This window comes from Vulpes vulpes, chromosome 15, assembly GCF_048418805.1.
Source record: "Vulpes vulpes isolate BD-2025 chromosome 15, VulVul3, whole genome shotgun sequence".
Classification (NCBI taxonomy): domain Eukaryota; kingdom Metazoa; phylum Chordata; class Mammalia; order Carnivora; family Canidae; genus Vulpes; species Vulpes vulpes.
Window position 1 is genome coordinate 60,662,240 of NC_132794.1, and position 13,291 is coordinate 60,675,530.

Here is a 13,291-nt window from a genome sequence, read left to right on the forward strand (position 1 = left end):
GCCTGCTTCTTTCTCCCTCTGCCTGTGTCTCTGCCTCTCTCTCTCTCTCTCTCTGTCTCTCATGAATAAATAAATAAAATCTTTAAAAAAAGAAAAAAGAATAAATACTTTAAAAAAATTCAAGAAATGAAACAATGACAGAATTGAGGAAGAGAAGGAAAACTGCTTCTCAAACCAGGTTTGGACTACTGAAAGTGAGTTAATATATTTTTGTATCCTGCCCTTTATCTCATCCTTGGTTCTCAGTAATAATTTTATTTGTCTCTGATAATTGACTTTTGCAATTTCCTTTTTAGAGATGCCTAATTGCATTCTGCTACTTCCATCTCAACCGATTTTGCTGTTGAGAAGACAGGAACCATTCAACAACTTCAGTTCTTTCAATTTTTCTCTAAATAAAAGTATTTTTTCTTCTACACTCTGTTCTTTTGAAAGCCAACAAATACCCTAATGGGTAGAATTAATTAATTAATTAATTAATTAATTTTAACCATGCCTCTGGAAAAGATGAAAAAGCTTGAAGTAAAAGTGGACATATGTAGGATTGCTAAAAGTCTACTTCTATACAAATGCTGTGAACCTGGAATATACTTAGACAAAAAGGAAGTAGGTCAGCATAATTGACAAAATGCATATATAAGAAAGGCAGTTTTAGAGAATACTGCCTTTTCTAATGTTACCACATTAATGAGTAAAGTTAATTTCTCACATGCTTAGAAATTTGTTAGATTTACACATAAAATTAGTACATTCCTATTAGAGCAAAAAGAAATTAAATGTAGGAAAAATGGGGCACCTGGGTGGCACAGTCAATGAAGCATCTGACTCTTGGTTTCAGCTTAGGTTTTAATCTCAGAGATAAAAATGAAGGTAACAGGTGGGTTTCAAAGATACATTTCAAATTAAAATAGCATTGAGGAGCAAATCAAAGCCACAATGAAATGACATCTCACACCTTCTAAGATGGCTACTATCCAAAACAGATTATATGTTAGACCAAAAAGTCTTTAAAATTTTAAGACTATTCATCATCTCAAGCATCTTTTCTGACCACAATGCCATAAAAGTAGAAATCAGCAATGAGGAAAATGAAAATTCACAAATATATGGAGATTAAACAACATTCTCCTGAACAACGAATGGGTCGGAGAAGAAAATAAAAGGGAAATCAAAACGTATATTGAAACAAATGAAAATGAAAACACAAAATACCAAAATTTATGTGATGAAGGAAAAACAATTTATAAAAGGGAACTTTATACTGATAAACCTCTACCTTAAGAAAAAAAAAGGATCTTAAATAAATAACCCAACTTTATAAGTTAAGGAACTAGAAAAAGTGGATTAAACCCAAAATTAGGAGAAGGAAAAAAATAATAAAAATCAAAGCTGAAATAAGTGAAGTAGGACAAGAATGACAACAGAAAATATCAGTGAAACTAAGAGCTGCTTCTTTGAAAAGATAAATAAAATTGACAACTCTTAAGCTAAACTAAGGAAAGAGGAGACTCAAAAAGCAAAATCAGAAATAAAAGAGGAGACATCACAACTGATAACAGAGAAATACTAAGGATCAGAAGAAACCACCAAGAATATGATATAACAAATTAGAAAACACAAAAGAAATGGATAAATTTGTAGAAATGTACAACCTACAAAAACTGAATGATGAAGAGAAAATCTAAACAGACCAATTATAAGTAGAGACTGAATCAGTCGTAAAAAACCTCCCAACAAAGAGAAGTCCAGAATGAGATGGCTTCAATGGTAAATTCCACCAAATATTTAAGAAAGAACTAATATGTATCATTTTTTAAAAATCTTCCAACACTAAAGAGTGGGGAACACTCCCATATTCATTTTATGAGGCCAGCATTACCTTGGTGCCAAAGTCAAATAAGGATACTACAAGAAAAAAATACAGTAGGCCAATATCCCTGATGAATATACATGTAAAAATTCTCAACAAAATATTTCCAAATTGAATTCAACAGTACATTGATTGAAAGGATTATGCACCATGATCAAATGCGATTCATCCCCTGGATGTAGGATGGTTCGAATATATGCAAATCAATCAATGTCATATACCAATCTAAAAAAATGAAGGGTTAAAATCATATGATCACTTTAATCAATATAGAAAAAGCACTTAACAAAATTCAACATCCTTCCATGATAAAAAAAAAAAAACTCAACAAATTAGGTCTATATGGAACATATCTCAACATAATAATGGCCATATATGACAAACCCATAGCTAACATCATAATCAATGGTGAGAAGCTAAAAGCTTTTCCTCTATGATCAGGAACAAGACAAGAATACACACTCTCACCATCTCCACTCAACACAATACTAAAGTCTAAGCTAGAACAATTCAGCATGAGAAGGAAATAAAAGTCATGCAGATTGAAAAGGAAGACATAAAAGCATCTGTATTTGCAAGTGACATACATAGAAAACTCTAAAGACTCAAAAGGAAAAAAAAAAATCCTGTCAGCACTAATAAGCAAATCCAGTAAAGTTTCAGGACACAAAATCAATATAAAAAAATCAGTTGCAATTCTACTAGTTTCTAATAATAACAAACAAATATCTAATTCTGATAGTTTTTAATAACAAATTATCAGAAAGAAAAATTAAGAAGAAAATCTGATTCACAATAGCATCAAAAAATAAAATACTTAGGAACAAATTTAACCAAAGAAATGAATGACCTGTACTCTAAAAACTATAAAACATTGCTGAAAGAAACTGAAGAAGACACAGATAAATGTAAAAATATTCCATGTTGACGGATTGGAAAAAGTAATATTGTTAAAATGTCCATACTACCCAAAGTGATCTACAGAGTCAATGCAACCCCTATCAAAATTCCAATGTCATTTTTCACAGAAATAGAAAAAAACAATCCTAAAATTTGTATGGAACCAAAAACAGATTGTAACTAGTTAAAGGAATCTTGAGCAAGAAGAACAAAGCTGGAGGTATCATATTTTCTGATTTCATACTGTATTACAAAGCTATAGTAATTAAAACAGTATGGTATTGCCATGAAAACAGACACACAGATCAATGAAACATACTAGAGAGCCCGGAAATAAACCTGTGCATGTATGATCAATTAATTTTTGACAAAAGCACTAAAAATGTACAATGATGAAAGGAAAGTCTGTCTAATAAATGGTGCTAGAAAAAAATGGATATTCACATACAGAAGAATGAAACTGGATCCCTGCCTTACACCATGTACAAAAACAAACTCAAAATGGATTAAAGACTTGAATGTAAGATCTGAAACCTAAAACTTCTATAAGAAAACATAGATGTTAAGTTCCTTGATATTCGTTTGGCAATGATTTTTTAGTCTTGACACTAAAGGAAAGGCAACAAAAGAAAAAAGTTGAAACAACATCTTAAGAGCTTCTGCACAGCAAAGAAAACATCAACAAATGAAAAGATAATGTACGGAATGGGAAAAATATCTGCAAGCCACTAGCCAGTAAGGGGTTAATATGCAAAATATAGAAAAATTCATATAATTCAGTAGCAAGAAAATAAATAAAAACATTTAAATGGATCAAGGATCTGTCTAGTCATATTCCAAAGAAGATATATAAATGACAAGTAAGTGTATATATTCGAAAAAAAACCCCACTATCTCCAAGAAATGTCTATACTATCATACCATGTTCACTGTAGTATTATTCATGATAGCAAGATAGAGAAGCAAACTTTTTTAAAAAGATTGTATTTATTTATTTGAGAGAGGAGAGGGGCAGAGGAAGAGGGAGGGTATTACGCTGAGTGAAATAAGTCAGTCAGAGAAAGACAGTTATCATATGGTTTCACTCATATGTGAGATATAAGAAACAGCATAGAGGATCATAGGGTAAGGGAAGGAAAACTGAATGTCATCAGAGAGGGAGAAAAACCATGAAAGACTCTTAACTATAGGAAACAAACTGAGGGTTGATGGAGGGGAGGTAGATGGGGGGATAGGGTAATTGGGTGATGGGCATTAAGGAGGGCACATGATGAGATGAGCACTGGGTGTTAGACCAAACTGATGAATTATTGAACATTACATTGGAAACTACTATATGTAGGCTAATTGAATTTAAATAAAAAATAAAAAAAATATATTTTTAGAAGATTTTATTTATTTGAGGGGGGAGCGGCAGAGGGAGAGGGAGCCCAATTCAAGGCTCAATCCCAGGACCCCAAGATCACGGCCTGAGCAGAAGTCAGATGCTTAACTGACTGAGCCACCCAGGCATCTCTACAGAAACAATTTTAAGTGTTCATTGATGGGTGAATGGTTAAAGAAAATGTGATATATATGTATACACACACACATACAGTCATTATGTTCATTATGTATACATACACCTATATATACTATGTATATACTTTATATAACATATGCATGGTTTATATGAAATACTACATGGTATCACATGTAGAATTTTTTTTAAAAAAATATTTTATTCATTTATTCATGAGAGACACAGAGAGGGACTGAGAGAGGCAGAGACACAGGCAGAGGGAGAAGCAGGCTCCATGCAGGGAACCCGACATGGATCATGCCCTGGGCTGAAAGCGGCGCCAAACCACTGGGCCACCCAGCTCCCCTAGAATTTCTTTTTTAAGTTGAACTCATAGAAACAAAGAACAGAATGGTGGTAGCCAGGGGCTAGGAGGCAGGGTAAAGGGAAAGAAGTTGTAACAGGGTACAAATTTTTAGCTAAAAGTGGTGAGATCTAATGTAAGGGTAACTATATGAAGTGACATATGTATTAATTAACTTAACTACGGGATTCCTTTAACAAAATATATGTATATCAAATGTTCACATTATACACTTTAAATATATTACAATTTATGCCAATTACACCTCAATAAAACTAAAAAACAAAATACTTAAAATAAGAGCCACCATGGCAGCACTTTGAAGGAATAACAAACAAAAAAAAGTGTATTTGGTCTGTAAAACTTCTCAATAAGAAATACCAAAGCTAATAAAGAAGAAAAGTAAAATTCAAAAGGAACAGTGATACAAAGACTGGGTATACTAACAGCATAATTAAGTGTCTTATGATGCTAATAACTGTTAATAACAAAGTAAGAGGGATCCCTGGGTGGCGCTGCGGTTTGGTGCCTGCCTTTGGCCCAGGGCGCGATCCTGGAGACCCGGGATCGAATCCCACGTCGGGCTCCCGGTGCATGGAGCCTGCTTCTCCCTCTGCCTGTGTCTCTGCCTCTCTCTCTCTCTCTGTGTGACTATCATGAATAAATAAATAAAATCTTTAAAAAAAAAAAAAACAAAGTAAGAGAATGAAGATTTCACATATAAAGAGTAGATCAAAGAAGTTAGAACAGGAGATGCCGGGGATCCCTGGTGGCTCAGCGGTTCAGCATCTGCCTTCAGCCCAGGGCATGATCCTGGAGACCTAGGATAGAGTCCGATGTCGGGCTCTCTGCATGGAGCCTGTTTCTCCCTCTGCCTGTGTCTGCCTCTCTCTCCCTCTCTCTGTGTATCTCATGAATAAATAAATAAAATATTTAAAATAAAAAGAACAGGAGATACCAAAAGCACAGAGTCCTAAGAATGGTTTATAGGGAAAATGCTAAATGTAACAACCAAGAATCAGGATTGTGAGAGAGTCAATAGGGTCAACAAGGTGCTGAGGTACACTGAAAGGGAAGAAGACACAGAAAAAAAAGGGGGGGGCCTGGGAGACACAAAAAATGCTAGCAATATGACCGTTACTATTAAAAAATAGAATAAAAAAGAGCCAAGCAGTTCCTTGTGGTGTTTTTGTACATTGTACACATTTCCAATAAACAGGGCATCTGGTTCACTGATAACATTTTAAGGCCCTATAGTAAAACCCAGACAATTACAGAAAGCAATTCATACCTCATCTGCACGAGTAGGCAAAGTTGTTTCATACTTTGAGATTTCTGGTTTCAACTTCAGGAAAATGACAGTAGAAGAAAGCACTTCAAATTCAATTTACCTAGATTAAAAGCTTAGAGGACAAAAGTGAAGTAGTACTTCCCCTGAAGAAGAAAACAAAAAGAAAACTCAGAAGAGGGCAATCTCTAAAACAGGAAAGAAGAGAAAAAGCAGGCCATAGCAGTCAAAATTGTCAAAGAGAGCCTGCTTCAGATGATTAGCCTGGCATCAGTATTTCAAACTTTCATTAATCACTTCAAAACCTATACCTTCATCTCAATCTTTCCCTCTTGCTTCCTTCATCCTGAAAACAAAGGCTTCTTTTAACTATGTGTCCTTAAGAATTTTCCAAATCCTGTTATTCATTATTTCTGCCCTCTAGTGTCCAAAGATAAAATATCCCACTCTTAGCTAAGACTAATTTTTTCAGCTGTTCCAACCTTCATCCCACCCTGTTCCATCACCATCAATCCCCTCCCTTGGTTGTATTATCAACTTCTCCCTCTTTACTAGCTTCCTTCAATATATAAATACACTCAGGTTCTTTCCATCTTACAATACAAAAGCTCTGCCTCCACCCTGGCAACCACTTCATGCTCATTAGCCAGAATGAGCTTTTGCAACATACAAACCCAATTAACTTGATAGTCTTGCTGAAAAATCCCTAGAGAGTTCCTATTACCTTCAGAAAAATTTTCAAAATATTAAGATTTTATTTCTGACCAACAAATCTTGCCTCATTGGGCCATGTTCTGTCATGGATTTATCCAAGCTGTCTGTAATTTTTCCATTTATTCCTCAGATACCTGTGACTCATTCTCCAATACTCAGCATAAACAACACTGCCTCATATTTCCTGCCTATACTCTCAGACTGAGATACCAGTCTTTTTTCAGTGTTCTCTTTTTATCCTCCCATGACTTCTCATGCATCCTATGATGTAATCTCTTTTTTCTTGTCTGTCGTCTTCTGTATATCATGAGTAAACTGAAAGTGAAGACTGACTTGTTCAACTCACAGCAACACCTTTCACAGTATTCAATAAACTGAAAGTGAAAACTGACTTGTTCAACTCATAGCAACACCTTTCACAGTATTCAATAAATGACTCTAAAATGAACGAATGACAGATCAGCACAAAGACACCAAAAAGCTGATGCTATAAACCAAGTGGTAAGCAACAAAGACTTCAAGATTCACTTGAATATGTGTTGCAATGTGTTCAAATTTTAGTATCATTTTACAACATCTAAAGCAATTGTTTTGTGGGGCTTACAAGGGAGCCTGTCTTCCACTGGGCCTTGTTATATGCAGACGCGGATCATCTCACTATCAACCTAAGGATGAGCAGACACAAAGAAAAGGCAGTGCTAAAGGATGATGCAGAGACATGGAATCAGAGCCTTGTTTTAACTATATCTGATCACTGCTTTATCTCTGAACTTTTCCCGCTGGATGAGTCAAGTCCTCTTTATTACTTAAACCCTAATCTTTTAAATTCAAATTAATCGAATAAAGTTAATTGCAAAATGAACACTGAGCTCTTGAGGAAATGTCAGTTATAGATTCTTTAATCATTTCAATATGTCAAAATGAGAATATGAGATAAGAAATTACTTGTAAAAATTAATCAGAATAGGTAAATCTATAAAGAAAAAAAGTGGGATTAATGGTTGCCTGGGGCTGGAGTGAATGGGAGAAATGGAGTGACTCTTAAAGGGCACATGGTTTCTTTTTGGCGTGATGAAAATATCCCCCAATATTGTAATGGACGCACATCTCTAAATACTATAAACTAATGAATTGTAAACTTTACATAGGTAAATTGCTTGGTAAGTGAATTATCCTCAAAAAATATATTGCTGATTAAAGCTTTAACTTGAGGTAGCTCAGCTGGTTAAGTGGCCAACTCCTGATTCTGGCTCAAGGTGTGAGATCAAGCTCCACATTAGGCTCCAAGCTCAGCAGGGAGTAAGAGCCTGCTTGTGATTCTCTCCTGCTTCTGCCCCTCCCCTTGCTTGTCTGCGCTCTCTCTCTCTAAAATAAATAAATAAATCTTTCTTTAAAAAAGCTTTAACTTGGAAGCCTCAACAATTAGACAGATATTAATATCAATATTTAGTGTTTAACTAGGATCTTGTTTTAAATAATGTCCATTATTACAAAATTTAAAAAGAAGTAAAACACTTTTACCATAGAAAATTATAATATTTTTACTCCCTTTGAAACAGAACATTCTCCCTAAAACAATCTATTGTTCAACCTTTATACTCTTCATTTTCATCAGATTTTCACACATGTAAGTAGTAGATAGCCTCTCTAACACAGTAAGTCCTATAACCAAAGTCTGAATAAAGAGGTGAAGAAGTACAGTGGTTGGAATAAATTATCCTTACACAGTTTACTATTATCTCTTTAATTAGAGGACTTTCCTATCAATCTGCTATTTACCTTCATCATAACATTTAGTGCATATTTTTGATCTTCTCGTCTTGCTGTAGCTTTTGCTTCTGTAGCTTCTTTTGCTCTTTTTTGTGCTTGTAAAATAGATTTCTCCCTTATTCTTTGCATCATCTCTTTGTCAACTAAAATAAGAAATATCACTAAGTTAGGATTTTGATGAATGTTTGACTTACAAGAAGACTGCTTAACATACTGATGCAGGTTGAGACTGTGGGGGGGGGGTACCCAACTTCACATGGAGAAATGAAAACCTTTCTCAATATTAAACTGGCCAAGAAGCTAACATTAAGAAGTAAGCAAGCAATTATAACAGCAATTAATTACTACAGAGGGAGAGAATGAGAGAGAAAGAGAGAAAACATGAATGAGAATGAGAAAAAGTGGGAACAAGAGAGAGGATGAATAAGGGATGATTAGGACAGGGTGAGGGCCATAGAAGGGAGAGAGCAAGTAGTGAAATGAGAGGGGGGAAACAGTAAAGAGAGGGGGAGGGGACAGTATGGAGGGAAAGAGTCTATATTTATCCTTCTTCTTTGTCAAGCAACCAGAGCTATTTGCTTATAAACTGAATCATAATAAGTCATCACTATGAAGTCTCCTAGAAGAGATGAGGTTTTTTTTGTGATCTACAATATCACACAAATATATATACTTCTTCATTAATGCATTAAATAATATATAGCAACAAATGTAATAAATACTATAGTATCAAAGTAGTGAGTATAAAAGATAAATGTACTTGTGATATAAATGTACTTGTGATATTTGTTGGTAACTGTTGTTGAGAATGCTAAATTTCAGTTAGCAGTTAAAAAGTATGGATTTTTAATTTTCAAAGAAATTGTCTTAAAAAGAAAAAAAAGCATGGAATTTTTACTCATTCAAAAATCTTGGCTAGGACTTAAGACTGGAATTAAGTCTGAAGCCTTTCCCAGCCCTCATCCTGTTTAATAACAAAGTAGCAGACAATTGGACCAGCTTCAGGGGCAAAGATAACTAAAAGAACCTACTTTCACATCTAAAAGAAATGAAAAGTATATCAAGAAAAAATTTCAGGAAAAAAATTAAGCAAATATGTTTTGAAAAATGAGGATGGCTAGGTATATAGACTAGAGTTCCACATACTGTACATGAAAAATAATATTGTTAAATAATTTCACTGAATTGCATGTGTAACTGAGTTTGATTTCTAAAGGAATCTCAAGCCTGGTTTTTGAAGTAAAATCAATGTTCAATACTTATTACATAAGCTAGTTTTAAGGCTGTTTTAGTCTAAATCAGAGGTTGGCAAACTATAGCCAAATATAACCTGCTGCCTATTTTCCTCAAGCACATAAGCTAAGAATAATTTTTATATTTTTAAATAGTTGAAAAATCAGAATAATATCTTGTGACATAAAAATTAGATAAAATTCAAATTTTGGTATCAATAAATATGTATTGTTTATTGGCTACTTTTGTGCTACCATAGCAGAACTAAGTAATTATGACCATGTGGCTCATAATATTCAAAATACTATCTGGTCCTCCACAGAAAAAAATTGTTACACCTTGGTTTAAGTGGTCAAAATTTGGAATGGATGATCATATTACCATGAGAGAAGAATCAAGCAGGTATGCATTAGAGGCAGATATATAAACCAGAGAGGGAGATCATGATTAAGAACAAAAATACCATTCCCACTCCTGGAAAAGATGGCCAAAGAGGTTAAGAAGGAAATTTGACATAGAAGAAACTGTCATGTAAGGAAAAGTAACAGGTTCTCTGATATGATTTTTTTTTATATATCCTAAAATGTTGGCAGACTAAATGTTTCCTGGAGACAGATACACACACACACATACACATTTAAGTCAGTGGTTCTCAAGCCTGGTCAGTCATCAGAATCACCTGGGGTCCCACCACTCCCAATCTGTTTATCTTAAAATAAGCCATTATAGTAGATGATGGTTCTGGACCTGTCTTACTTTAAAATTTAAGTTTATCAATAAGAGTTGAAATAAATTAAAGTGTTTACATTTAAATCTTAGGTAAAAAGTCAGAACACCCTGGGTAAGTTTTATGACATAGTCCTAGTCCCCATCTCAGACTTACTGAATCACAAAGGAAGGAGTGAGTAGGACATCAAGAATTTGGTTTTGAAAAACTCTTAAGTTAGTCTGGAACTGATTAAAGAGCTAAAGTAGTCTGGCTATGGTAATCTATCTTAACCAGTACTTCCTGAGCTGAATACTAGACTTGAAAATATTTAATGTATTTATTCATGAGAACAGAGAGAGAGAGAGAGAGAGAGAGGCAGAGACACAGGCTGAGGGAGAAGTAGGCTCCATGCCTGATGTGGGACTCCATCCTAAGTCTCCAGGATCAGGCCCTGGGCTGAAAATGGCGCTAAATCACTTTTTCACTTTAGAGAAAAATTCTACCTGGTCTTGGGGATTCCAAAATTAAATTCCACTGCAAGATATCAAGAAATAATATAAAGAATGACTGTGACTGCAGGGTGCCTAGCTAGCTCAGTCAGAAGAGTATGTGACTCTTGATCTCGGTGTCATGAGTTCAAGCCCCATGTTGGGTGTAGAGATTACTTAAAAACAAAAAGAATGACTGTGCAATCTTCCCATTCTCAGTAGTTCCTACTCAAGACTCAATGCCAGAGGCCTAAGAGAAATTTTAGGCCATAGGTATAAATCCCTAGAATATATGACAACTAGAACAGGGAGAAGAAAATAGAGGTAAAGCAATAGAGGGCAATTACTGACCCACAGAGCCAACAGAGTACTTATTAAGAGTACAGAGTACAAGGACCTCAGCTTTGCACATCCCTGGAAAGCTTTGCCCACTCACAGAAACTGACTCGATTGGTCTAGGGTAAGTTTCAGACCTGTCTTATTTAAAAGTTATGGGGGATCCCTGGGTGGCTCAGCGGTTTGGCGCCTGCCTTCAGGCCCAGGGCATGATCCTGGGGTCCCGGTATCAAGTCCTGCATCAGGTTCCCTGCATGGAGCCTGCTTCTCCCTCTGCCTGTGTCTCTCTCTATCTCTCATGAATAAATAAATAAAATTATAAAATGAAATAAAAATAAAAATTATGTAGGTGATTCATATATGTAGCCAGGTTTAAGAACCACTGCTCTAGAGTCAAACCGCTAAAGCTCCAGTTCCAGTCTGCCCCTTAGTAGTTGTGTGACCTGTGCCAATTATTCAACCCTTCTGTGCCTCAGTAGCCTCACCTTAAAAAAAAAAAAAAAAACAACAATGGGGTAGTGGGGGGTAATCTAAGGAATAGGTTGTTCTGAGGATTACCTAATACAAAATAAGTGCTCAATAAAGACCATACCTAGAGGCTTTATCCTCTGAAGATACAAGGCCACATGTTTGAGAAGTATTATAAATGTGCTCTAACTTTTGAATTATTCAATCTTTAAGTTATTTAAGTGGTAGCTGAAGCACTATGTTATTTAAATCATGCTCACATTCCTATTTTTTTCTTCTAGAAGAGAAACAATTGTTTTGGAAAAAAATTTTAAGGTATAAAATATAAAAAACACAACCAGATGAACATCTTTTAATAAAAAAAAACTTACCACCTGACACAGAAAGGGTCTCCCACATGGCCGCTTCTTTTTTGTATAAGGTGAATACAATAGTGTCATTGCCAATCTTGGCTTTGCTGTTTTCATCGTCTATGGGCGCGTAGAGAAACACTTCAAATAAAAATGGGGAAAAGTTGACCTATTCAGAAAAGGGTAAACAGAGGTTAATTTAGTTACACAAAATAGAGACACAGGCTTTAAAAAAAAAAAAATGACAGAGGCCAAAATCATTTTTTTTTTTAATGCCTGTTATAAATTTACTCGAGGTCGCGAAAGATACACAAGGCATATGAGGACATTGTGGATAAAATAATCTCTGGTCTGATGACATCTGTCTATGGATGAGGTATCACCTCATGGGATTCAGTTTAAAAAAAAAAAAAAAAAGAACTAAGTTTTAGGACGCTTATCTGCGAGGCCGCGCCTGTGCCGAGGCATGCACACAGCAGCGCTCAGAGGCTCGGACCACGGGCGCGGGACGCGGGACGCGGCGGGCCAACTGCAGCCCCTACCTTCAGGTAGTTTTCCGTGCAGAACACGTCCGCGTCCCTGACGCAGACGCCTCGCAGAGGCACGGAGATAAACACCGCAGTCTTCGTCTGCTGCCAGTTGTAATCGCTAACGAGCAGCGGCATCCCGGGCGGTGGCTGTCCCAGAGGATGCGGATGGGTAGGGCTGGCACCTGCTCGGTTGCCAGGGAAGCCGGGGTTACCACGCGCCAGCTCTTCCGGGTCAGGCCGCGGCGCCCGGCCTTCCCAGCGTGCCCCGGGCGCGCCCCCGCAACCCCCTCGAGGGCTCGCCTCCTGCCTGCCCGGGCCACCTGCGCAGGCCTAGAGGACTTCTTTGGCCCTTGTCGCTTCCCCTGGCCAGAGTGAATCACCGAAGAAATAGGGCTTCGTTTTAAGAAAGGAGGCTTGCGTCTGAGAATGCGAAAAAAAGAAAAAGAGTGGGAAGGGAAAGGAAAGGACGAAGGAAAAAAGGAAGGAAGGAGGGAGGGAAGGAAGGTGGGAAGGAGGGAGGGAAGGGAAGGAAAAAAGGGAGGGAAGGAGGGAGGGGGGAAGGGAGGGAGGGAGGGAAGGAAGGAGGGAGGGAAGGAAGGTGGGAAGGAGGGAGGGAAGGGAAGGAAAAAAGGGAGGGAAGGAGGGAGGGGGGAAGGGAGGGAGGGAGGGAAGGAAGGAGGGAAGGAAGGAGGGAGGGAAGGAAGGTGGGAAGGAGGGAGGGAAGGGAAGGAAAGAAAGGAGGGAGGGGGGAAGGAGGGAGGGAGGGAAGG

The 13,291-nt window shown here is 36.8% G+C and overlaps 1 protein-coding gene across 5 annotated transcripts in view; it reads right to left on the reverse strand.

Annotated features, from left to right (window-relative positions):
• The window catches only part of DNAAF4 (dynein axonemal assembly factor 4), a 103,197-nt gene extending 90,396 nt beyond the window's left edge, over nucleotides 1-12,801 (reverse strand). For 4 of the 5 annotated variants that reach the window (XR_011997390.1, XM_025996174.2, XM_025996098.2 and 1 more), the window contains exons 1-3: nucleotides 12,534-12,801; nucleotides 12,013-12,160; nucleotides 8,417-8,550 (exon numbers count right to left, since the gene is read on the reverse strand). Coding sequence is in view for 4 of the 5 variants with exons in the window: in XM_025996174.2 (XP_025851959.1) it covers nucleotides 8,417-8,550; nucleotides 12,013-12,160; nucleotides 12,534-12,656 (405 nt within the window). In the remaining variant the exon portion in view is untranslated. The remainder of the gene's footprint in view (nucleotides 1-8,416; nucleotides 8,551-12,012; nucleotides 12,161-12,533) is intronic. The other variant, XM_025996238.2, reaches the window with a different exon arrangement.
• Nucleotides 12,802-13,291: the final 490 nt, after the last annotated feature.